Raw genomic sequence first — 27,703 nt, 5'->3', positions numbered from 1 at the left:
ACTTGGGAGGTGTAATAAAAGGAAAGAGCAAAAGCTTCTAAATCAGTCAGACTTGAAGATGAGCCATGACCCTGTCACTTGCTAGTTAGTTGTGTGACCTTGGGTAAGTAGTCTAACTCTTTGAGCCTCAGTTTCCAGCTATAAAATAAGAACCAAAAATAATATATACATACAAAAGTGTCCACAGAAATTCCAAGTCCATTGAGCAGGTTCTCAATATAACATGATGGCTATTACTACCAAAGAAAAAATAAAAAGCAAGCAGAGAAACATCTAAAACCCATCAGACTTGGTTTAAAAGAAATTGGGCTTTACCTAGAAAACAATGAATTTATTAAAAAAATAAGGCACAACCAGCATCATTAGGATTGAACTTTGTCAGGTTTTAGCTATATATGATACTATACTAGATACTCAGCACTAATAGGAAAATACTGTTGGAATTCTGTAAGGTGGTGGAACATGACAGATCCTCTGGCACAAAAAGTTTAAAGTCCTCAAAACTTTAGAAAACAATAGTCTGAAAATATGCCATCAGCTAAAGTTAATGCATAACTTTGAAATATCAAATAGCCAAGCTTTTAAATAATAGAGGTCATGGTGAACCAGGGCCAGCAGCCCTCCCTCTGTAACCTATTCAAGATGAGAGAATGTAATTGTGAGGGGAAGGCCTCAGTGTCTGTAGGGATGAGTCACCTCTAGAGGAAGGTTAGCATCATGGCAGGGACAGGTTTCTCTATTTGTTTTCTAACAGCAGGTACGAATTAACTTTTTCTCTCTTTCATAGTCGGTTGGTGGCCAGGACTCAGTTATATCCTGTATCTCTAGGTTTGCTCTTTATTAAACTGTGTATGGAGAATGAGGATTTTTAGTAGGGAATTCTAAATCTTTTGTCATTATACTCCCTAATTCTGAATCCACTTTTATTTCTTAAGCTTCAATTATCATGACAAATAAGAGCATGGTGGATGATCACATGGGCAATGAATGTTGAAGCAAAACACAAATGCAAAACATTAAAGCAAAACAAGGTATTTGGAAATTAAAAAATACACGAAACTTTCTTTAAATGAAAATAATAATTTCAAGGTTCTTAAATCCATGTTATATGTGGCACATAAGCTCAACCTATGTAAGTCAGTCTATTAGAAAGTATTCATGCAGAACTGGCAAAACGAACAAACAAACAAATAAAACAGCAAAACCAAGGACCCAGAGTAACAGATGTCAGCATCACGCTTTCACTATCTGATTTTGGTTTCCATTTATTTATCTTATATCTAAAGCAGTACAATCTGGAGAGTAGAAATGGACAGGAAGAAAAAGTCATTTGATAGAGATTTTCTCAGGCATCTTATCCTCCCTGCATACTAACCTTACCCACTGCTTGTTATTTAAGACAAGGTAAAACAGGGAACTCAGGGAGCATGGTTTAAAAAGGAAAGTGCCAAGAATATCGAATTGGGAAAAGGCAGTCTCTTCAATAAATGGTGCTGGGAAAAGTGGATGGCTACATGCAAAAGAATGAAACTGGAGCAGTTTCTTACACCATACACAAAAATAAACCCAAAATGGATTATAGACCTGAATGTGAGACCTGAAACCATAGAAGTCCTAAAAGAAAACATAGGCAGTAATCTCTTTGACACTGCCCTTAGCAACATATTTATGGATATGTGTCCTCAGGCAAGAGAAACAAAAGCAAAAATAAACTATTGGGACTACACCAAAATAAAAAGCTTTTGCACAGCAAAAGAAACCATCAACAAAACAAAAAGGCAACCTAGTGAATGGGAGAAGATATTTGCAAATGATAAAACTGATAAAAGGTTAATATCCAAAATATATAAAGAACTGATACAGCTCAACACCCAAAAAATAAATAATCTAATTTAAAAATGGGCAGAAAAAAAAGAACATGCTCACTCAGTAATTAACATGCAAAAAGACCCAAAAATGGTTAGAAGACATGAACAGAGATTTCTCCAAAGAAGACATACAGATGGCCAACAGACACATGATGTTGTCATCACTTACCATCAGGGAAATCCAAATCAAAACTACAATGAGATATCACCCCTCACCTATCAGAATAGCTGGTATCAAAAAGACAAGAAATAACAAGTATTGGAAAGGATGTGACGAAAAGGGAGCCCTTGTGCACTGTTGGAGGGAATGCATACTGGTGCAGCCACTCCAAAACAGTACGGAGGTTCCTTGAAAAACTAAAAATAGAACTCCCATATAATCCAGTAATTCTACTATTGATTATGTACCCAAAGAACAACAAAAAAAAAAAACACTAATTCAAAAAGATATAGGCATCCTTATATTTATTGTAGCATTATTTATAATAGCCAGGATATGGAAGCAACTCAAATGTCCACCAGTAGATAAATGGATAAAGAAGATGTGGTCTATAGAAGCAATGGAATATCACTCAGCCATTAAAAAGAATGAGATCTTGCCACTTGGAACGACATGGATAAACCTAGAGGGCATCATGCTAAATGAAGTAAGTCAGACAGAAAGACAAATCCTATGTTCTCTTTTATGTGGAATCTAAAAAATGAAATGAACAAATAAAACTCTTAAATACAAATAGACTCTTAATACAAAGAACTCTTCAATACAAAGAACAAACTGGTGGGTTGCCAGAGTGGAAGTAAATGAGGATGGGCAAAATAGGTGAAGGGGATTAAGAGGTATAAACTTCGAGTTATAAAATAAATAAGTCACAGAGACGAAAAGTACAGCATAGCAAATTCAGTCAGTAATACTGTAGTAACATTGCATGGTGCCAGTGGTGACCGCACTCATGGTGGCAAGCACTGAATAACATACAGACTTGTCAAATCACTTTGTTGTATGCCCAACACTAATGTAACAACACATGTTAACTATATTTCAATTAAAAAATAAACAGAAAAGGAAATGCCAGTGATAATATAAGCTATTCATTTGGGGAACTGTTCCCACACCACCCCTATACCCATTCCTTTACTTCACATCACTGGGTGAAAGATTTGTGACTATTCATCTTCAGTCAGTAACTGGTTGGGGTCAGGGCCTCTGACCAAGCTTAGTCAGTCCTGGCTCCTGTGTAGGGCTTCCAGGTGAAATATAGGCACCCAGTTAGGTCCAAATATAAGATTAGCAATAAGTAAGTTATATATAAATATATCCCAAATATTGCATTGAGGCATACTTACTACATTCCATGGCAGTATTTGCAAATCTGCCAACAACAGGGGCAAATACATACAGCCCATCTCATGTTCCATGTATTGTTCTAAATGCCATATAAATATTAATTCCCTAAATACATGAAAATATATGGATATGTAAACATATGCCGATGTTTGGATGATCTGAGGTTAGAAATAATGAATTGTGTATTTTTAAATTTTAAAAATTATGCAAAAATTCCTATGATTAAAACAAGTAAGGAGTTTTCATTGGTTATCTGCAAACTAATTTGCAGAAAATTGAAAATATCAAAGTTGTGAGTCTAGATTTCAGTCCCTGCTCATTAACTAAGCCAAATGACCTTGGGAAAGTTTCAATTCTCTGAATCTAAGATTTCTTATCTGTAACGTGAGATTTGGATGAGATTCTTTTTAAGGTTGTGCTGTCGCTAAAATTCTATTAGATCTTATAATATGCGAAATCTACTAGCAGAGAAAAGTGTATTACCTCCGCAATCATTCTGTTCGTGTCTCCTAAGAAGAGCAAATTTAGAGCTTCTTCCTCCGTGGCTGCCTGATGGAGAGACAGGTTTTTCAGGTGAATGTTTTGATCAGGGTCCTCCAATATTGTCACTTTCCTAGGGAAATGGGAAGCAACAAAACAAGGGACTTTGAGAATGAAAAGAACTTGAGGTCTTCTTATAGGTTTATTTTTAAAATGCTGTAGAGTACTACATCTTGAACTTATAAACTCAAACAATACACAAGACACCATACAGTACTGGATTCACATCAAACACTGACATCCCCTTGATAGTACTACTAAATAGTTTGGGGGCTGAAAAGTATATCACAAGCGCCTTCTGTCTTTGAAATCATCACTAAACCATACATATTGTTGCTCAATTAAAAATGCAAATAAATAACCTTCTACCTATATATCAGGAAAGTTGGCCACATTGCTTTTTCTCTGTCATAATTCAGTTTCTTACCTAGATAATGCACTGATTCTTCTTCTAATTTTTCCCTTTTGTTCAATTTCATATCACTTTCAATTTACATAACCTTTCAAACTGGTTAGCTCATCAATTTAAACATGCTGGAAATTGAAGTATCTGTCATCTTTCCAGGAGTTATTACCTTGTCTAGTTTTCTTATCAAGATGAGTTTTAAAATCCTCAAGAAGTTTTATAATAAAGTTTTAGTTTGCCATTATTATTTTCATGTCCATCAAATGTATTTCTTGATCCTTTTTTTCTAAAAAAAAAAATTTTTTTTTTTATAACATAGCATTTCCCTCCATTACATCCTTATGGCCAAAGCTTTAGGTCTGGAATTACGTTCATCTATTACAATTACCTTCATGGGATGCCAACATCATTTTCTTCCCAAGTGAATCTTAACCCTTTTTCCCGAGTTGGCTTGTCAATACTTTCCTTGGAGTCCTTTTAGGACTTTCTGCAACTGAATACAATGTGAACTCCCTATACTCTGCTTCAAAGGCCCACTGATTCAAGCAATAAAATTACTAGAGAGAGTTCCCTTCTGACTCTCGAGTTTCATTTCCTTGATTTTCTTAAGAATTGTTAAGGAAAGAAAATCTTATAATTCACTAGTACTGCCAAAAAGTACCTTGGCTTATCTGTACTTGCTTAAGGCATTCGGAATTGATACTAAGTGAAGGCTGGCATCATCTAGCATTACTTCTTTAAAAATACAAATAGCCAATGGACTTGTGTCACTTGTCTATAAAATCACATTTAGAATACCTTAAAAATAAAGATTTGCAAATATCATTATTTTTCTTCCTTCCGTTTGGTAAAGAGGTCATCTGAGCTTTCATATGTAGTTTGTGGGTAAGATACTAACTGATGGAAGAAAATGTAGCTGTAACACAGCACATCTGTGACCAATATGTCACTAATAATATAGTCCTTTGCCAAGTTTTGGACTCCTTTTTGTCTCCTTCAACAATACCAACTAAGATGGAAAACGATCTCTTCCCTTAATGAAAACAAGTGTATTTTATTTATTTTTCAACAAGATTCATAAGTGAACTTATTAAAAATGCTTAAGAGTTGAAAAATGCTTGGAAAACATGAAGGCATTTTTAACTGAAATGGATGAATTGTGGTCTATTTTTAGGAACCCTCTCTGTTCCTTAAACTTTAGATCCACCCCGACTTTCTAAAGTGCTCGAGAAGGTTTAGCTAAATTCAATCACTAGGGACACAGAAGTCAGAATTCTTCCTAAATCCATTGTTTCTGGATGCAAGAAATTAAGTAATACTGGAAGGAAGATAAAAACAGGAAACAAGGGAGGAAACGGTACATTCAGAATTAAAATAGAAGAGAGTTTATTTTCAACACAGAGATAAAAATCAATTCTCCAACTCTGAGGTCAAGTCATCTGTGATACACGTTGAATGACCAAGCCAGAGACAGCACTATCTTGTGCAAGTTCAGAAAAGGGGTGGCTGGGGGAGGAAATGATTCAAAGAAGAGAATGCTCATGCTCTTTGGGCACCCAAAGTATGCCAGGCACCAGCATTTTTCATTTAATCCAGTTTTCTCATCTTGGCTGCATATCAGAATGACCTGGGGAACTATAAAGCAAATAATAAAAAGCTGATGCTGGGTCCCGTCCTAAAAGATATTGATTTGATGGTTCTGGGGGCCTGGTCTGGGGAAAAAAACAAAACAAAACAAAACAACAAACTCATGAAAACTCCAAGTGAGTCTACCGTATAGTCAAGATTGAAAGCCACTGACTTCATCTTTAATAACCCTATAAGGTAAATACATGGGGTAGAGATTTCTGGTTTCTTTATCTTTACTTTCCCCCCAGTTCCACCCCATGCCCAAAGGGGAAAATTGCTCATCTTACGGGCTGCAGGAAGTTACCATTGAACTATACCTACCAATAGACAAGATCAGTGTGAATTTTAAAAAGCTAGTCTTTTCACAGGAAGTTTCCTGTCTACCTCCCTGACTTCCCATACAGTTGATGGGTCAACTAAGTCATCCAGCAGCCACAGCAATAACTAATGCTCAACTTGGGATTATGATCTACTTGAACATCCACATGGTTTTTAACATTACCGAATCAAAAAACCCCAAGTGCTGGTAGGGACTCACCATACTCACCATGTCTCACCATTACTTGACTGAAATAAGAAATGCAGAAAACAAGCAGGTTTGGAATTATGAAAGTGTTCAATTTTTAGGCAGCCTAAATGGATCACTGATTTGGGATTATATTTACATAGAATAGTTAGATGCATAAGGTATAAGTGTGAAAGGTCATCAGAGGCATTTGGCTAAGCTACTTCTTTCTTCTAAATCATTCAGAACCTTTGCTCTCCAGTGTGGCTACTTCAGGGCTACTACACTTCTGTATTTACTTCCAGATCCTTGCCTAGCTTTGTCACTTTGATCAAAATACAACTTGCACACACTCCCAATTTATCTGTTCAAACTTTCAGTTGTCTTTTGTGACCCATTGCTATGCATCTCTCTGATGCTTTTCTGATATTATATTTCCCTCACAATTGTCTGATTTCTTGCCCATGGAGGTTTTGAAAAGTAAATGAAATTGCAGGTTGGCATCCAATTTACTTTGGCTTCTTTCATGATTCTCTCTCTACTTAGGACTCATCTGTGGCCACCCTATAAAAGGCTCTACCTCTGGCATCCTTCTGGAATTTTCTGTGGTGCAACTTTCTCTCTCCAGTCAGGATCTCCCTTGCCAGTTCTCCTCCTCAGATTCTTTCCTGGTTTCTGCCTAATCCCTTGGGCATGAGACTTTGTACTTTCCTTCATAGCCCTGCCTGTCTTCACTGAAAATCCCTTTTGCATTAAGCCTGACAGCCAATGTGTCAGCCCCACCCACATTCATGCCTTTGCTCACAGAAGCCCAGCCTAAGCCATGCCCTGGGTACTAACTCTTGCCTAGGTGGGCTAACCTGGGAGTGAGAATGTTTTAAACTTTGCTGCTAATGGAATGTATTTTCAAAGGTGGGAAAAATAAGAACTATTAGCAAAAGTTTCTCACCAAGTTGCTTCTCCTTCCTTGGCATTTTTCTTTCCCTCTCTCTCTCACAAATCAATAGCTATTTCCTGAATCCTTAGTCCACCACTCAATTCTGACTATAATTTTCATGGGCTTGAAAGAGGACTTTATTAGAGTTTCTTAAATAAACATCCTAATTCCAAGATGGAAACCCCCCAAACTATTTATTTGATTCTTTTTAAAAGGGCCTGTGAATAGTTTTCCCTACAAAATGTTTCTAAAATGTTTAGATTTTAAGCAAAAAGTCACTGATAGCCTTAACTTGGACACCTAAGTGGAAAAGTTCGGCTAAGTATACTCGGCCTGCTTAATGATGGGGAAGAAGCAGGCTTTGTGTTTTCTCTGTAAACAGAGAATCTTTTCCATTTGGCTAAGTAGTTGGAATTTGTAGACTCTTTCTAACGGGCTGGAAGACAGAGAAAGAGCAATAGCCAAGCTCTTGTTCTCAATAATGGAAGCCATCAATGAAAGAACCCTCCCCTCCCCACACACTACCTCCACAACATTCCAATACTACCAACTTGCTGAACAGGAACTTTCCAGGAGTTACTGCAATGAATCTGGCTTCTCATTTTCATATTGTAAACATGTGTTGCCATGGTGCTAGTTTTTTTCCCCCTACTTGCAAATGCCCTGTGTGATTGGGCAGGCAATGCCCTACATAAGGACACCATGTCTAAGGGGGTGCAATTCACATCATAAGTTCATATACTTATTATGAAAAAATGTCTGTCAGAGGGCAGTAAGCATCTTCTAACAAAACTAGCATATTACAATAGTTTTCCAACAGATGGCAGGGGTGCCTTTTAATAATTCACATGAAGGTGCTATCCAGAAGAGAAGTAGCCCTCTCTAGTTAATTACCTTGACTCAGAAATATCAATAGCAGGTCAGACTCATGAAAACAGAAGGGTGTCCAGTCAGGTTCTTCTAAATAAATGGATATGTTGCACATGTTGTAAACACAGTCACACTATTCATTTTAATGAAGAAAACACTCTCTCGTTCAGTGGTTTTCAGCCTCTTCACCCCCCACCCCAACACACATTGTCGGAAGCTCTTTAATGGTAAAGATTTGAGAAAAAGGAAGATGCAAATTTTTAGAAGACATGTAAGTGGAACTATCCTTCCTGCACTTAAACAATTTTAAAGGTAGATTTTCTTCAGATTACTAAAAATTTAAAAGATTTCCTCTTTTGTATAAATAATTGAAACATATCCCTTGAGGAAGTTTTCCAAACCTGTAATACATTTTTATATTGGTCTTAACCTAGACAGAAGGGACTAAAAAGAATCGATATTTTTTCTATTTATTGAAAATTCTTTCTAGTAGGTTGAAAAACATTTCTTTTCTTTATAGTTTTACCTAATATTGTATCTTTTTACTGATAATGAAGAATATAACCAGTCACATGACATTTTAAAAACTAAGTTATTTAATTTCACCTACTAAAAATACCAGTTTCTCTAGCAAATATTTAAGGAATCAGTTATATCAATTCTCAATAATCTCTTTCAGAAGAAAGAAGCAGAAGAACTATTTCCTAACTCATTTTATGAGGTCAGAATTACCTAATACCAAAAATATACAAAGACGTTGCAAGAAAACTATAGACTAATATCACTCATGAACACATATGCAAAAATCCTCAACAAAATATTAGCAAATCAAATCCAATAAAGTAAAAAAAGAATTTATGCCACAACCAAGTGAGATTTATCCCAAGTATACGTGGTTGGTTCAACATTCAAAAATCAGTTAATGTAATTCATCAGATCAGGCTAAAAAAGAAAAACCACGTGATTATATCAATAGGTGCAGGAAAAGTAACAAGATCTACCATCTATTTATGATAAAAACTCAGTAAATAAGGAATAGAGGGGAACCTTCTCAAGTTAATAAAGACTACTACCAAAAACCTAGAGTTAACATCATAATTAATGGTGAGAAACTCAAAGCATTTCCACTAAGATCAGATATAGGACAAGGGTGTCCCTCTTACCACTGCTTTTCAACATTGTACTGGAAATCCTTGCCAATGCAACAATGCAAGAAAAGGAAATAAAAGGTATACAGATTGGGAAGGAAGACCTAAAACTGTTCCTGTTCACAGATGACATAGTCATATATGTAGAATACTGAAAGAATTGACAACACAACTTCTAGAACCAAAGTAATTAGAGCAACATTGCAGTATACAAGGCTAATATACAAAAGTCAATTGTGTTCTTATATACCAGAAATGAACAAGTAAAATTTAAAATTAAAAACACAATATCACTTACATTAGCATCCAAAAAATATGAAATACTTAGGTATAAATCAAACAAAATGCACACAAGATCTATATGAGGAAAACTACAAAACTTTGATGAAAGAAAGCAAAGAAGATATATTCCATGTTCATGGATAGGAAGACTCAATACTGTCCCAATGTCAGTTCTTCCCAACTTGATCTATAGATTTAATGCAATCCCAATAAATTCCTTGTTATTTGTGGATATTGAAAAAGTGATTCTACAGTGTATATGGAGACACCAAGGACCCCCAAATACCAAAAACAATATTAAGGGAGAACAAAGTTGGAGGATCAATATCATTTGACTTCAACATTTACTATAAAGCTATAATAATCAAGACAGTGTGGCATTGGTGAAAGCATAGATAAACAGATCGATGGAATGAAATAGAGAGCCCAGAAATAGATCCACATGAATACAGTAAGCTCACGTTTGGCAAAGCAGCAAAGACAATACAGTAGAGCAAATATAGTCTCTTTAACAAATGGTGCTACAACAATTGGACATCCACATGCAATAAATAAATAAATAAATAAATAAGAAAGAAAAGAGAAAGACCTGCTATCCAAAATATACAAAGAACTTTGAAAATTCAGCAATAAGCAGACAGACAATTCAATTCAAAAGTGGTCCAAAGACTTTAACAGATCCCTTACCTAATAAGATATATGGATGGCAAATAAGCATATGAAAAGATGATCCGAATCTTATTTCATCAAAGATATGCAAATTAAAATGAGATATCACTACAAACCTGTCAGAATGGCCCAAATCCAGAATATTACCAACATCAAATGCTGGTACTAGTGAGGAAGTGGAGCAATCTCATTCACTGCTAGTAGGAATACAAAACAGTACAGCCACTTTGGAAGACAATTTGGCTATTTCTTATAAAACTAAACATGCTCTATTAGGTGTTATATTCAACTGATGAATCACTAAACTTTACCTCTGAAACTAATAATACACTATATGTCAATTAATTGAATTCAAATTTAAAAAAACTTTTAAATTAAAAAAAAAGTGAGGAAAGAGAGAAAACAAAACAACTAAGCATGCTCTTACCAACTGACTCAGCAATCATGACATCCAATCCAGCAATTATGTTCCTTGATATTTACCCAGAATGGGTGAAACTTATGTTCACACTAAAATCTGCACATGGATGTTTATAGCAGTTTTATTCATAATTGTCACAGTTTGTAAGCAACCAAGATGTCCTTCAGTAGGTAAAGGGATAAATTAATCTTGGTACATCCAGACAATGGAATATAATTCTAAAAGGAAATGAGCCATCAATTCATGAAAACATATGGAGACACCTTTGATGCATATTACTAAGTGAAAGAACCCAGTCTGAAAAGGCTACATACTGTATGACATTTTGGAAAAGGCAAAACTATGGAGACAGTAAAAAGATCATTGGTTGCCAGAGGCAAGAGGTAGCAGGGGATGGATAATTAGGCAGAGCACAGAGGATTTTTAGGGCAGTGAAAATACTCTGTATGATATTATCATGATGAATAGGTGCCACCATATATTTGTCCAAACCCTCAGAATGTACAATACCAAGAGTATTACAAACATAAAGTAAACTATGGACTTCGGGTGATTTTGATGTGTCCATGCAGGTTCATTCTTGGTAACAAATATATCATTCTGGTGAGTGGTGGGAAAGGATATGCACATATAGGGATGGGAGGTGTATGGGAAATTCCTGCACCTTCTTCTCAATTTTGTTGTAAACCTAAATCTGCTCTAAAAATTTAAGTCTTTAAGAAAAAAAAAAAAAAAACTTGGTTTTAACTTTTTAAAAGACACACATGGTATATGAACAAGTGAAATATTTTGTCAGAAAAAAGAACAAGTCCAAATTCAAAGCCCCAAAATATTTTGGGTGAATGTTGTGATAAATTCTTATTTGTTATCTGTATTAATTTCATTCTGTTGGTAAATGTCCTCTCCTAAATAGTGTCATTACTATTTCTAACCTAACTGTATCTACCTGTGTTGCTAAATTACAGCATTATTAGACTTGAACTCTCTGATCCATTTGATTTCCCAAAGAAGTTAAACAACACCCTAAGGTTATTCTACTTCCATAGTCTGCCATTTCAGAGATGCTGACACCTGTACATTATTTATTCCCTGTCTGAAAATGAGCAAGGATTAAGTCATCTAAGGTAACTTATTATTATGCTCAAGCTTTCAAATGCTATGAAAACAAAAATCATTAAAAGAACTCAAGACAGAGAACTGGAAACTGTTGGCCACTGCTATGGAAATGGAAGACCAAAATGAAAATTATCCATGATAGTCAAAGACAGAATCATACTAGGTACAATTAATGTGTAAATTTTTCGACTGTTAAGAACTTGGTAAGGTCACTTTTCTGTATATATTATATTTTCTGTATTATATTAAAGTAACCGGACTTTTCTCATCCCCAAACAATATCACTGTGCAACCACCAGCAAACCAATGGTTCCCAAATCTAATGTACATAACAAAGGCTTCCCCTACACTTATCTATTGTCTACGGGCAATTTGCGTAATTTTCCGAAAATGAATATTTTACACATCAAATACGATGCTTATGCTAGTACCTCTCTCTTACACTAGTATGCTTTGCTAATTTCCAGTTATACCCCGCCATATATATCATGTTCCTTCCAGTGTTCTAGGTTCACAAATAACCCATCATTTAATAGAAATGTCTTATTTAACCTAATTCCATATGGTAATTATAGAGCCATACGCTAAAAAATTTATCTTTTTCAGAGCTATCAACTTTTTTTCCCCAAAGAAAATATTTTTCCTCTCATTTTTCACTAATACTTGCTTTTTCAATCAGACTTCATGGTTGCACCATCAAAATTATGTGGTCAAGTTTTCCACATTAGGGGGAATTGTAGCAGCAAATAGATCTAGAGGCCATGGATTTCTAATTTTGGAAAACCATAGCCTTTCCAGCAAGGAAGTAGCTTTATACACCTCGAAGATTATGCCATTGCATTTGACAAGTTCTGTGTTTATTTACTTTTATTTATCTTCATTAAAATATAAGGTTTATTTTTGTCCAACTATAAAAGTAATACACGCTTCTTGTGAAAAAGTTTGAAAATTTTAAAAAGTTGAAAGAATTTTAAAAAATAAAAATAGAATCCCATCACAGGGACAATGATAATGCATTGATATATTTCCTTAAAGTGATTATCTTAGGCTAAATATTTAGCAGATTTGTGGTAAAAATATAAATGCATGCATGTTATTATATCCTTTAGTTTTAATAATAATTTTTAAATATAATAATAATTAATAATTTTCTTCTATTTTTTAGGATGCAGGCGCAGACAAGGAAATAAGGGATGTACATGGATTTTTCCCCCCAGATAACAAATTGTGACTCACAGTGCAGGTTGCCTTTACAGAATCTGTCCTCCCCTTCTGTGTAACTGTTAAGCTCTGATTTTTGTTCAGGTTATTATTTAAAAATACTAGACTTTCCCAGACTCCTTTGCAACTAACTACAACCGGCCATGTAACATAATTCTGGTCAGTGACAAATAAGTGAAAGTCAGAGGACAGAGCTTCTGGGGAAAACTGTTAAAAGGACAGGCTCAGCTAGCACATGCCTGCTTCCTTATTTTTTCTTCCAGGAATGTGGATATGCTGCTGAAGGTAGGGTAGTCATTCTACACGAGGACTAAAGCCACCTGCTAAGCATGGCTCCAGCAGAATGAGAAAAGAAAGCCCCAGAGGCATCCTGGAACTTCCATAGCAGCCCTGGCTCCCATCTCTAGAATCTTTACTGTGTGTGCAGGGTTGCGGCAGGGCAAGGGCAGGAGTCATGGGTGGGGGTGGACAGACTATTGGTCAAGCCACTATAAATTGGGCTGCTATTACAAGCCATTGTTAGTTAATTCATTAAAAAAGATGTCTAATCCAGTGACTGAATAACTCTCCGCTTTATCCACATTAAATAGTGACATGCTCTAGGATCTAATTCTGGTTTATCTGTTCTCTCTTCCTCATCTGTCCAATTCTGAAGTGGTACAACACAATTTCATTATTAGAGTTTTACCTAACTTGAATATACGGCATCTCTGGTCCGCTCTCGTTTCTCCAGTCTGTTTCAGACATTTCTTTGCTCATCGTGGTTGTTTTTCCTTTCAGATAAACTCTGGACTCCTGTTTGCTTTTTTAAGTCTTTAAGTTTGGCTTGGAACTCCACTGAACCTCTAAAAATGGGAAGAGCTGACCTCTTCAAGATAGTCACACTGCTCATTCAGAACCAGATCAACAGCTCCCCATTTACCTTCAAAGTCTTCTTTTATTTCTCACCAAAGAATGCACTGTATTGTCTTCACAAAGACCCTGAACGTTTTACCTCTTCTTGCTATTGTAAAAGGGATCTATTTTCACCATTATTTCTTCGAACTGGGTTATTCCTAGGGCTTCCTTCTTGGATTGAGTCACACATGTACTAAAAGATAACAGGTGGCTAGCCAGCCCGAGTAGCATTAGTCTGATCTCTGGCTCACAGTAACTTCCGCTTTGTACCTTATAGTCTTCAGCTGTCTTAGAACTCAATATGAAAACGCAGGGTCAATTACAGTTAGCTAAACGGTACATAGGCTAACTGGCATGGAAGTTTCAGAGCAGCGAGATTAATGCACTACCTGCGACACTTCTCACCTGGTGCAGATGAGCCCTCTAGCTGTCTATAGATCCTCTTCCCCTCACTCTAGATTTCACTGGAAAGGCTTTTCCCCATGCATCCTCTCTCTAGACTGGCTCAGCACTGCCCCCACCTCTACAGCACTGCCAGCTCTCAGCTCAGTTACAACTCTGGTCTTGGCATATGCCAGTAAAATGAGAAGATCATTGAGGGTGTAGGCTATGACAGGAGATCATTGGTTGATGTGGCTCCATTCATGAGACTACTGCAGCTATAAGTCATTTTAATGTCTTTTTTTGCACGTACACACATCATTGGCTGCACAGTTGAGAGCGGTTGTGTTTTGCAGAGGTTTCTTGTGGTGTTTCATGTGTATGCTGCATGTTCCAAATAAATGGTAAGTACATTGAGGATAAACATACAGTATGAATTCTTTGTAATGCCCCAGAAGAGCTGAGATTCCTGCAGTATAATAATTGCTTGGTACATATGATGCTGACACTCACAAACGGTTGTACTCATTTTTTTCTGTATTGTTGAGCTGTACTAGTCAGATGGGTTTCCAAACAATATGTATTCTTCTAAATGACAGAATAAAGTGACCAAGCAAGCCTAAATTATTCAATACTCTTTTAGGTAATCTTATGGTTTTGCTTTTATACTCAAAATTTAAAACAGATTGAAAAATTACATTGTGTAAGACCAAACCAAATGATTCATAGAGAAATTATGAAGAGTAAGTGGACAAAAAGTCAAAGAAAAACAAATCCACATTAACACGTAGTTTTAAAAGTGCATTTCAACTCTTAATCTTAGAAAAAGAAACTGTATGTGTTTGTTTGTATGTAATATACGAGAAAGATGGAATAGATTGAGGTGACGGTGTTTTCCCGGTCATTAATCTCAAGTGACTAACAACCCTAAATATCACAGATATATTTTTACATTCCAGATGTAGGAGTGAAAATGCTGCATCTGTTTCTTCCCATCCTTCTACACATCACATATGAGGCAACCTGTTAGCGAAAGCTAACACCTCTTTTAGGGACTGAATGGTTATGCCCCACAAAAACTTGTATGTTGAAGCTCTAATCCTTAATGTGATGGTATTTAGATGTGGGACTTTTGGTAGGTAATGAGGTTTTGGATAAGGTCACAGGATGGGGTCTGTGCCTTTATGAAAATAGGAAGAGAGACCAGAATGTGCTCTCTCTCTCTCTCTCTCTCCACCATGTAAGGACAAAGCAAGAAGGCAGCTATCTATAAGCCAGGAAGGCAGGTCTCACCAGGAACCAAATATGCCAGCTCCTTGATATTGGACTTCCCAGTTTCCAGAACTATAAGAAATAAGTGACTGTTCTTTAAGCCACCCAGTCTATGGATATTGTTCCAGTAGCTGAGCTAACAAAAACAGTCTCCTATATGAGACATTTCAGAAGTTGAGAATGATCTCTTCCAACTGGCCATTCAGAGTAGGGGTTATTACGCTAGTAAGACAGGCTTTGGGAAAAAGTGTCATTCTGGGGCTGGAATGGTTCTCTATTCCCTCTGTTATGGTCATTGCCAATGTTCTGTTTCTCCAAGAAACAGTCTCTGGCCAATCCATGAAGGACATAAAGTGTAAGTGACCATCACTAGTCACTGGTCACTTGCTCAGATCATCCTGTAAGACAGCAGCCCTACTTCTCAAGAGGCTGCCTCCCAGCTATATCAGTAATTGACTCAGTTGAAGATTGGAGTTAGTTTTAACTCTAAGATCTGTATTTATAGGCCCAGGAACCTCCAGAAGTGTTCAATGGGACCAGAAAAATAACACAAATGAAAAATATAATGCAGTAGGTAGGAATAAAAACTGAGGACCCATGCTTCAGCTAAAGGTACTAAATTCAAAAATTTTAAACATAAAATGTGTAGGCCAAATAAAGTAGATTTTCTGCCCATCCAAGGGGAGTCCTGAGCGCAAGTGGGAATACTGAGTTGCAAAAGGACAGAGTTTCCCAAGGCTAGAGAAAAGTAGGTGAGTGGAACATATTTGGCAGCTTCTGAGGTAAGGATACAAGTGGCTTGGAAGAGAAATGGAGCAGGTAGTTCATGACAATAGAGAGAGACATTTGATATAAATATTGTGGGCAATGGGAGAAAAAGTACTGGGTACATGAAGGTATTGTTTAGCAGACTGAGGGCCTAGCTGAGCTTGGAGACCATAATGTGGCAGAGTTTTTCTCTAGCCTTCTCTGAATCCCCAGGTAGAAATCACTATCCTCCCATGTACCCTTAAAGAACCCAGGGCATCTTACCACTTACTGTATAAGCCTGAAACGATCAATTTGTGAGTCTGTTCTATTAGACTAAGTTCCCTTGAAGGTAAAAGAACAGGTGCTCTCCAAGCCTTGCAGAGGATTAGACACACAACGGACAGAGCTGAAGAGGACTCAAAGCTTTGGCTCACACAAGAGGTTCCAGAGGCCTGCAGAAGCCCAGAAACCACGGCTCAGAGCTCAGAGCTCAGATGGAATGCCAGGACACAACACAGATCTCCTAGGCAAGAGCACCAGCACCCCCAGCTCTGATGTTTGATGGACAGAGGTTGATATCCTAGTCCATTCTTGGCAGACATGGAATCTTAGGGAAATATCACACTACCTGTGTGAACCCCAATTTAGTCATCCATAAAACAGAGATTAGGATACCTACTTCCTCAAATGAGATACAGTATTTAAAGTCCGTAGGACAGGGACTAGGACACAATAGGTAACCATCTCCTTCTTTGGAGAGATTTTTCTGGTATCTCTAAAAAGAACTTTCCCTAGGTGGATGAGGGAAGGGATGACTATAAACCACCTTCATTAGAATCACCTGGGATGCTTATTCATACATATCTGAACTTTCTGGAGGTGGGGGCCAGGAATCCACACTTTTAACAACACTCCACATAATTCTCATACATAGTTATAGTCTCATACATGGTTAAATGTCAAGCCACTGGATTATGTATTCTAGTTATGTCTCTCTTTTTTACTCCTATTGCCACGTAAATGGTCCCAATCACTTCCCACAATGCTCTGCAGTCTCTCTGACTCCCATCCATCTCATTCCAGCCCTACATGCTACTGACTGGGTTCTCTTCCTAAAAGACAGTGCTAACCTGCTATACTCTTGAATAAAAAAATCTCTGAGGGCTACACCTTCCTACCAGATCCACACATTCCTGCCTTTCCAGTCTTGATGGTCTCACCTACTCCCTTACTGGAGTCCAGTCAAACAGGTCTATTACCTATGACAGAACAAGCTTTATGTTTTTCCCCACCTTTGCGTCCACATGAATGCCACATTCCACTGCTCCAAGTCCTACCCCTTCCCTCAAGGACTATATCCTGTACCACCTTCTCTGTGAATCTCTTTCTGATCACTTGACCTAATGAGATTTCTTTCTCCTTTAAGCCCTAGTCATTCTTTGTGCCTCTCTTATGATGGTTTTCATATTCCACCTTATGTTATTTTGTACGAGGTGTACCTACTCTGCTGTGAGCACCAGGAAAGGAGAGACTATGTCTCTGTGCCTAGCACGAAGTGTGGGATCAAGCTGGATCTCAATAAATGTTGAATAAATGAATGATTCTACATGACCAGACTATAAGCCATGAGGACAGACACTGTGCATTAATCTTTTCTGTAACTCATGCAACATTCAACAGTGTTTCATATCCGGTAGGTATTAGAAATGTGACGAATTAAACTTAACATTCATCAACTTTTTTTTTTCTTTGATGACAAATTATTTTACAAAACAGCCAAGATTTCAATACTGGATGCTGGGGCTTATGAACTTTTTTTCTAACAGTAATAACCATGACTGTCTTTGAAACCTTAAATCTATTATGTATCCTTATTTAGGAATACTAAAATTACACTAAAGTAAGGTGACTATTTTCCTTATGGTTAAGACCAGTAGTTATACTATTTTACTTCATAAGACATACTTAGATTCTAACTATATTCCCTTTCTAGCATATGACATAAGGACTTTCAAAAATAGATGTTTTATTTTCATTTAAATTACTAAATACAGAACACATTAAATACACATATGTCTCTATATAAATATATAGACACTTTTTAAAATTAAACTTTGTATTTTGTGATCCTTGTAGATTTGCATGCATCTGTAAGAAATAATGCACCCATTACCCAATTTTTCCCAATGTTAACATCTTGTAAAATTATATTAAAATATCACAACCAGGACATTGGCATTGATACAATCCACTGATCTTATTCAGATGTCCCAGTTTCACCAGTACTTGTGTGTGTGTGTGTGTGTGTGTGTGTGTGTGTGTGTGTGTGTAGTTCTATGGAATTTAATCACGTGAGTAGTTTTGTATATTCACAGCTATAGTTTAGATACAGAATAGTCTGTTAGCACAAGCATCTCTCACTGGCCTTGTATAACCACTCCCACCTCCCTCTCTAACTTCTGTCAACCATTCAGCTGCTATCTACTTCTATAATTTTGCCTTTTAAAAAATACTCCATAAATAAAATCACACAGCATATGACTTTTTGGGACTGGCTTTTTCACTCAGCACAGTTCCCTGGAGAGTCCCCCACACTGTTAAATGGATCAAGAGTTCATTCCTTTTTGCTGTTGTTATCTTATTAACGAAAGGTCCATGGCTTCCATTAGGGCTCTCTTGGTGGTGTACATTCTGTGAGTTTGGACGAATGCATATCATGCAACCGCCATCATACTACCATATACACTAGCTTGTCTGCCCCAAAGCCCCCTGTGCTTCACTTATTCATCCCTCTACCTACCCTCTCCCCAGCTACTAGCAACCAGTGATCTTTTTACTGTATCTGTATTTCTGCCTTTTCCACAATGTCTTATAGTTGGCATCATACAGCATGTAGACTTTTCATGTCCTTTTTGTGGCTTGATAGCTCACTGCTTTTTATCGCCAAATAATACTCCACTGCATGAATGTCCCACAGTGGGACATGTTGGTTGCTTCCAGTTCTTGGCAATTATGAATAAGGCTGCTATATCTACTCATGGGCAGCTTTCTGTGCTGATATAAGTTTTCATTTCATTTGGTTAAATATCCAGGATCATAACTGCTGGGTCATATCGTAAGAACTATTTTATTTTTTAAGAAACTGGAAATTGACTTCCAAGGTATCTGTACTATACTGCATGAGTGAGAGTTCCAGTAGCTCTACATTCTTTCCAGCATTTGGTATTGCTAGTTTTTTTAGATTTTTGCCATTCTAGTAGGTGCATAGTAGTTTTAATTAGTGATTCCCAAAGACAGATGATGTTGAACATCTCTTCACATGCTTATCTACGATCTGTAGGTCTTCTTTGGTGAGGTGTCTGTTCGGATCTTTTTCTCATTTCTTCATTGGATTGTTAGTTTTCTTATTGTTAAGTTTGAAGAGTGATTTGTATATTTTATATAAAAGTCCTTTATCAGACATGTGTCTGGTAATATTTTCTCTGTCTCTGGCTTATCTCTTCTTGACAGTGTCTTTCAGAGAACAGACATTTTTAATTTTAATGAAACGCAAGTCATCTATTTTTTTTTTTCTTTCATAGATCATGCTTTTGGTGTTGCATCTAAAAACTCCTTGCTAAGTGACTAGAGCAATATTTTCAAAAAGCAATTGACTTTATTCTGGTACCCTGACATCATACATACAAAGTCTGTAGGCAGTCTATAGGTAATGCTTCAGTAACAGCAGGGAGTTGGAGCTCAAATTAGGATGTAAAAGAACAAGAAGGAGAAAAGCAGAGTGCTCATGAGAGGAGCATAGAGCAGGTGATCTGGGGGAAGTGGTGTTGCTGCTCAGGGGTAAGAAACCTGCTACTGATGGCTATTATTGCGCGACATCAAAATGATCTTGGATTTGATTGCACATGGCTATGCCAAGTACAAGAATGTGGAAATGATCAAATGTGTATATTATCATTGTCCCTCAAATGGATGGCTGCAGGAGAGAACCAAAGTCAACAGACATTTTACCTACTATTTTTGGGGGATTGTATTCAGAGTGTTTGGGACATTCCAGCTTGTGACAATGAAAGCAGTCAACCAGAAGGATAGTATTGCAGAGTTAGAGCTCGTCCCAGTTCAAGAGTGTGTGAAACCAGATTAACTGGACATACTCTTAATGCAATCCAGGTATAGCAAAAGTCACCTTCCATTATGAAGAATTACTTGATAATCTTAGTACAACGCAAACCTAAAATCCCCAGAAAGCCAGCAGACTCAATACCAGCCAAATCTCATAATCCCCACACCATAAGACTGCAATTCTTGAGTTGTTTTGAAATTTTATAGTACTGAATATATTTGAAGTAAATAGGCTATACTCCTGGGATATGGGAATCTTCTTTCATAATGAGAATCTTCTCATTTTTATTTTAATGAGGACTGTTGTCATGTAATTATATCTCAAAATGTAAGATAAGAACATCTTTCTGTCCACTTTTATATGCCTGTGGGAGAGGGTTATAGTTCACTGAAAATATCTGTTTTGTAACTGAGGTCACTTCTGACTTGAGTCGGTGAACTCATTCTCCAACAGGAGGACAAGGCTACCAAGAAAGGAGCAGTAGTTTAAGATAGAAAGCTAGTGACATCTACAGAGACAATCTGATCTACATTGAGAGCCATTACTATCAGGCATGCCAGGAAACACAGAGACATACAGTGAATTAAAGCATTGTCCTTGCTCTCAAGAGGCTGAAGGCTCTTTCTAGGAGAAAAATATAAAATATGTACACTACTTCTTATTCTTTTTGTGAGAGGGAAAAGAGTAACCAAGTAAGTCCTATCCTGTGACGTTACTAATCTTTGACCTCTAGACATTGGAAGTTGGAAAGCTGTTAAATATTATATAACTCAATGGCCACATTTTATAGATAAACCTAGAAAAGTGAAATAAATGTATCTAAGATTGCAGGGTTGGGACTAGAACCCAAATTTCCTGACTTGTAATCAAGTATTCTTGACTCTATTACACTGCCTCTCTTAAATTCAATGACTCTCCTCACCCCTGCTTCTCATAGTCAGGCTGTGTCTCGTTATGTCTCTATTAGACTCTGATTCATAGAACTTATGCTGTTTCCCCTTTCATGCTCATCTTCAAAAAGTCTACTTCACAGCTCCAATTTGACAGATAATTTTTTAAAATATTAAGAACTGGGGTGCCTGGGTGGCTCAGTCTTTAAGTGTCTGCCTTCGGCTCAGGTCATGGTCTCAGGGTCCTGGGATCAAGCTCCATGTCAGGCTCCCTGCTCAACAATAAGCCTGCTTTGCACTCTCCCCTCCCCCTGCTTGTATTCCCTCTCTCGCTGTGTCTCTCTCTGTTCAATAAACAAATAAAATATTTTAAAAAAATAAATAAAATATTAAGAACTTATTCTGGTTGAACGCAGTAGAGAGACTACCAACTCAAGTAAGACATGCTTCCTACCTGTGAGGAATTTATTCTAAACATCAAGTAGGGTACTCTGAGACACCAAATTTATGTATGTATGTGAAACTCATTACCACCACCCAATCAAGATTTCTAGCAGATCATCTTTTTAGTCAATGCTTCCTTAATTCTGTGGGCTCTACAGTAAAATCTTGAAGCTATTTTTGCTACTCGGGCATGGAAGTGGGACTATGTGGTTTTCAATTCCTGCTGTACCATTAACAGATCAGTTTTGAAACTCCAGGCAAGTCACACCTCTCTGGGTTTACTCTACTCAATCAGTAAAATGCAGGGAATGAACTTGCTATAATTCACCTTGTTTTCCAAGGTGAGCATAATCAATGTATTTTATTTCTATCTATGTATCTACCTAGCTAGCTAGCTATCATCAATTTATTTATTTTAAAGATTTTATTTATTTGTCAAGAGAGAGGGAGAGATAGCACAAGCAGCAGGAGCAGCAGGCAGAGGGAGAAGTAGGCTCCCTGAGCAAGGAGTCCAATGGGAAACTCGATCCTAGGACCCTGGGATCATGACCTGAGCTGAAGGCAGATGCTTAACAGACTGAGCCACCCAGGTGTCCTGTCATCTATTTATGTTTTTATGCATATCTCTTACATTTCTCCTCCTTCATGTTTATCAGAGTCAAACCATTTCTGAGTTATTGCTAAGCAGGCTTCAAGCTTTTCAGTGTAGATGTGACTTGCTAAAAGTAATTTTAAGCAAGATATAGTCTAGAGGTCCAGGTTAGACTGGAGGCTAGAAAACTAATTTAAAAGCCTATTAGCATAAAGACCAATCTCACAGCAAAAGCCTGTCTTTCAAGTCCCTCAAAAGTAGTTGCTCAAAAATAGGCCTGTTGGCCTTTCTGATTTTATTTCACATGACTCCTCAACACATGGCCTTTCTGACCACATCTTCATGTTTTTTTAAAATTTAAAATCAATTAGTTAGCATATAATGTATTATTAGTTTCAGAGGTAGAGTTCAGTGATTCATCAGTTGCATATAATACCCAGTGCTCATTACATTGCATATTCTCCTTAATGCCCATCACCCAGTTACCCTGTCCCTCTACCCACCTCCTCTCCAGCAACCCTCAGTTTGTTTCCTAGAGTTGAGTTTCTTATGGTTTGTCTCCCTCTCTGATTTCATCTTCTTTTATTTTTCCCTCCATTTCCCTATGATCCTCTGTTTTGTTTCTTAAATTCCACGTAAGAGTGAAATCACATAATTGTCTTTCTCTGACTGACTTATTTCACTCAGCATAATACCCTCTAGTTCCATCTTCATGTTTTTAATGTTGTTATTTCCAACCTTCCTATGAGGGACTTCTTACCTTTCCTCAAACTTAATTTCAATAGCTTCCTTAAGACTGATTTCCTGGGGTGCCTGGGTGGCTCAGTGGGTTAAAGCCTCTGCCTTCGGCTCAGGTCATGATCCCAGGGTCCTGGGATAGAGCCCGGCGTCAGGCTCTCTGCTCTGCAGGGAGCCTGCTTCCTCCCCTCTCTCTCTGCCTGCCTCTCTGCCTACTTGTGATCTCTGTCATTCAAATAAATAAATGAAATCTTTAAAAAAAAAAAAAGACTAATTTCTTCTATGGAGTCAGATTTTTCCTCTCTCTTCTTATGTTATTTAATTAACATAAATATTTAGAGTACCAATAATAATCCCCTTTTCTAACTCCCTCTAATGAATATAGCTGGCATAACAGAGATGATATGTAAAGACTCTGGTCAACATTAAAAGGAAGATGTAAAGGTGATGTAAAGAGTGTAACTTATTTCCTTTAGTATTTTCTCTTATTTCCTTTGCCGATTAAAGCAAGCAACTAATTGTTGGTCTCTGTAGTAAAGGATTAATATATGTTTTTAAGTTGTTTTAGAATATTTAATAAGAAAATGAAAGTATATTTTCTTATTTATTTATTTATTTAGAAAGTACATTTTCTTGGCTACCAACTTCTGATATATGAAATGTCTGGACAAAAGGATATGAAGTATTACCATTAATACGTAATTTAGGCAGCTATTCAAACAGTGAATAATGTTACACAAACATTGGCAGAATAACTGACTCAGTTAGTAGGTAAGCTCTTAAGACTATTTATATTCCAGTCATGATGCAATCAGTGCCAATCTGACCAAATGATTGTCAATGTCAGTCTTAATAACAGTAGAGAAGCAATGAGGAAAACGAAGTTTTTATTTTCTCTCTTTCAGACTGTCTTATTGCTGACTGAGCCCTAATTTGAATCCCCTCTTCAGAGGCCACAATTAGATGAGTAAAGGGTTTGATCCGACAAGAGTAAAGCAATACTGGTATATCACACCAGTCCTCTCAGTACCCACTCTGAGAACATTCAGTGAACTCTCTTGCACCACCTCCAAAGGAGATTTTCCCAAGAGATGGGTTTCAAGCAATTTTAGCTCCCATCAATACTGTCTGTTTGTCATAACTGAAAAAATATCCATTATATTACAAAAAGATTCTGTTATCCAGTATTTGTTAATTATGATTGAGACCAGAAACATACAAAGTTTCAAAGGGAAACAATTGAAGGGAACATCTGAAAGTGATTTCCCCCCCTTCTTTGTTGTTCTGCTACTCACGGCAAATCTTCCAAACTGGAGGCTTCGTGTCTTGGATCCAATAGATCATAACCACATTCATTGTAGATTTCCAAATAGGAAATGTGCGTTGTATGTATTGTGCTGCTGTCCTGATTGGAAAAGGGGAAGACATTGTTTAATGGCTATAAATAGCGACTCAGCTTGGAGAAGGATGAACACATTTATCACTACAGTTCCTCACAGCTTTCTCTCCTTTACTCTCTTCACTTTGTATGGTTTCCATTTTCAGTTCGTGACACTTTCAAGTTGCCAGTTACCATATGCATGAAGCATTTTTTTTAAAAGGCCAACACCCATGATTACAAGCAACTTTAGTCTGTTGTTTTTTTATTGGTTCCACGTTATACATGAAGAGTCAATATACACTTAAAATGAGCCAACTTGGTTGCAGAACTGTATAACACACCATTTTTTTACTTTCCAGACCCCCAAAAAAAGGTTACTATGAAAAAATAAACTTACATCCTGTGAATAGCCTATTCATAGAAGAAAACAGAATCATGACTTCAGTTTAAAAACCTCAGTAGCATAAGAGTTTCCATCTTCAATCATAATTTTTTTTTAAATTTTTCCAATATTCAAACTTTCTGATGAGACAAAGAGATAACAGACAATAGAAGAGAATGGAAAATGAATCCCAGGGGACAGAAATACTTTAGCTCAATCAGGTAACAGTAAGAGCGGACATTCACAGTTCAATGCCTATATCTTACTGTTGGGTTAATTTTCCTGGCCTACGTGGCAGGTCAGGGATACTGAGCTATTGGTTTGAGGGTATTTTCTGTGGGTCATTGCTGGGGAAGTGCAATGACGCAGGCATATGTGTCATTAGGATAAAAATCAAGGTGAAAGGTCCTGTCTCAGTTCTGCCAGCAGACAAAAAGTACCTGTTCTCTCTGAGATGGAATAAAATGGAATTTTTTCAGGTCTCAAGAAAATTCCTGGCTCAGTTTTCAAGACCAAGTATCAATTTCTAGCACTTTTTCTTGCTTTCCCCAAAATACAAATTCTTCCATTTCGGCAAATAGAGCCCTACTTCTCCTAAGAGGACAATATATTTGTGTCTTATGGCAAAAAGGTCAGCAGATTGCCAGAGAATTTGCTCAGGATGACTTTCCCATTGATTCTCACCCATATCCAAGGCAATCCATTTGACAGATACTATTCAAAGGGAGAGAGGACCAAGTCACAGAGATGGGGGAAGAGCAGGGGCCTGCAAATCCAGAGCTGGAATCCTAGGACTACTTGCTATGAGCCCCTGTGATGTCAGGCTTAAGTTTCCATAACCATTAGTAAGGCAATTGAATAACGAATCCCCATGTGTTCTTCAGATTAAAATTAGTATGATTCTTTGGTCCTAACATGGCTCAAACTACCCAAAGAAAAACACCAAGATTTCATAAAAACAAAACAACACCTGAAAAGTTAAGACAATTCTCAGGCACCACATGACTACAGTGAAACCCTCAAGCTACTGCTGAAATTCCATGTTCTGGTGGTTTGGGAAGGTGACAGCATGGACTGAGTCTCCACTAAGCAAATTTCTCCCAAGAAAATGCTGGAAATCTTCCTGATGTGGGCGACTCCGGCTGCTTATCCTAACACATGGCCTGTTGATCAGATTAGTGTAGTAAAGGCACCATTTCAACATCATTCTGTGGGTTATAACTTGGCTTAGCACAGGTATCAGAGACCATAAATACTAGGCAGATTCTGCATGGCCTTCAGTCTAATAGATTTCCCCAAAATGTCCCATGAAAGAATTTGTGGGAAAGTGTTCCATGATCAATATATATGCTGTCCCTCTCTAGAAGATTCTCAAAGCATGTTAAAGGCCACAGGGATCATTTACCAACTTCCTGAGATCCTGTTCAAAAGCAATATATTTCTAAAACTTATCTGACCATATCTGACTTATCCCATATATAATAGTTTGAGATTTTAGCAGACAGTTCAGGGTTCATCTTAGCATCAGAAAAAGCTGGGTTTGAACACTGAATCTGGCATTTACAACTGAGTGATCGTGCATTATCTGCAGCTGTTTAATTGTGGAATTGGGGAGAATAACCCTCATCTTGCAGAACTGTTGTGACAGGGAAATGGGGTTCTGAACTTCAAATCCCACCAAGAACATGTGGCCCTGTAATAATCCCCAATAAATCCTTGCTACTGTTATTATTATTGCTATTGTTATTGTTTCTATTATTTCTAAAGGGCTCCAAATGGAGAATTCAGCACATGACTATAAAAGAGAAGGCAAAGAAAGGAAAAACAACAGCCAACTTGTATGTTCATCTGCAGTGAAGAAATTCTCTTTCTTTCAGAAAGTAGAAGAAATCATCGTAAGTCAGGAAAATGGCAGGTCCACTCCCCTGAGATGATGGGGATAATGCCTTTGGCTCCTCCAGCTTCTGCATTTTCTGGACTTTTATTGGAATACACACTTAAAAGTCACTGAGTAATGGGGTAAGCTACCTTTCCTTATTACTCCTTTTTTAGTGTTTGGGATTGCCAGACTATAATGTAACACACATGTTTCCTGCAGACAGCCTTTTCTCCTGCCCCAAAACAAGTCTGAACCTCACAATACTCAAAAATAATGAGCAGTGATTTCTAAAATAAATGGAATCAATTGTCTTCTGTTAAAATCACTGCAAATGTGCTCCCACCACACTCACAGCATTTTAGGAGCCAGTATACAATTGCTCTTAGTTTATCTTGAAATAAATATTTTGCATAAGTCAAATATTTCCTTTAAGAATTCTAGAGAGCCCCATGTGGCCCTCTGAAGCAATTGACTGGAGGCATCTGAGTACCTGTCTGCATTTTTCAGCTACACAACGTAGACAAACTTAATGATGAAACTCAAGTTGCCTCTGACTAATTTTGTAGCAGTTTGGTTTGATTATAATGAATGTGTTGTGCCCCATCAGGGAAATCCCTCCTTTTACAAAGAGTTGTCCTGGATATAAATTGGTCCAAGGAGCTCTCTCCAGTCCAGGAACTGATTTAGGATCATTCAAAATGAAACGAGGTTTACAATATTGTCAGTGACCAAACAGATATACAACAATGGACCCTGCAGATGGTAGGTACTTGGGAGACATTTTGACTTTTACTGGATTTGGTATCCACAGACAAAATTTTAGAAGGGACAAATGTATTTTCTGTTAGGAAAGGATTTGTTTATTCTATTTAACTTAATCAGGGAAATTGGTTTCATTTGTTCTAGTTTCAAAGGATTCTTTGAAATTAATCAGGATTGTTTGGCCACGAGTGTGTGTGTGTGTGTGTGTGAATATAAATATTAACAGCAATTGTAAATGAGCTCATTTGTTGAGCATAT

The 27,703-nt window shown here is 37.2% G+C and overlaps 1 protein-coding gene across 5 annotated transcripts in view; it reads right to left on the bottom strand.

Moving 5' to 3' along the window:
- KIF6 (kinesin family member 6) overlaps positions 1-27,703 on the bottom strand; it is a 434,768-nt gene that overhangs the window by 328,924 nt on the left and 78,141 nt on the right. For 3 of the 5 annotated variants that reach the window (XM_032862288.1, XM_032862289.1, XM_032862292.1), the window contains 2 exons: positions 24,337-24,446; positions 3,697-3,826 (listed from right to left, as the gene is read on the bottom strand). In XM_032862288.1, the coding sequence (XP_032718179.1) occupies positions 3,697-3,826; positions 24,337-24,446 (240 nt within the window). The remainder of the gene's footprint in view (positions 1-3,696; positions 3,827-24,336; positions 24,447-27,703) is intronic. The other 2 variants (XM_032862290.1, XM_032862291.1) reach the window with 1 other exon arrangement.

This window comes from Lontra canadensis, unplaced genomic scaffold, assembly GCF_010015895.1.
Source record: "Lontra canadensis isolate GAN:19392208 unplaced genomic scaffold, GSC_riverotter_1.0 scaffold23, whole genome shotgun sequence".
NCBI classification, from domain to species: Eukaryota; Metazoa; Chordata; class Mammalia; order Carnivora; family Mustelidae; genus Lontra; species Lontra canadensis.
The sequence above is the reverse complement of the archived record's forward strand: the minus strand, read 5'-3'. Positions and strand labels throughout refer to the sequence as shown.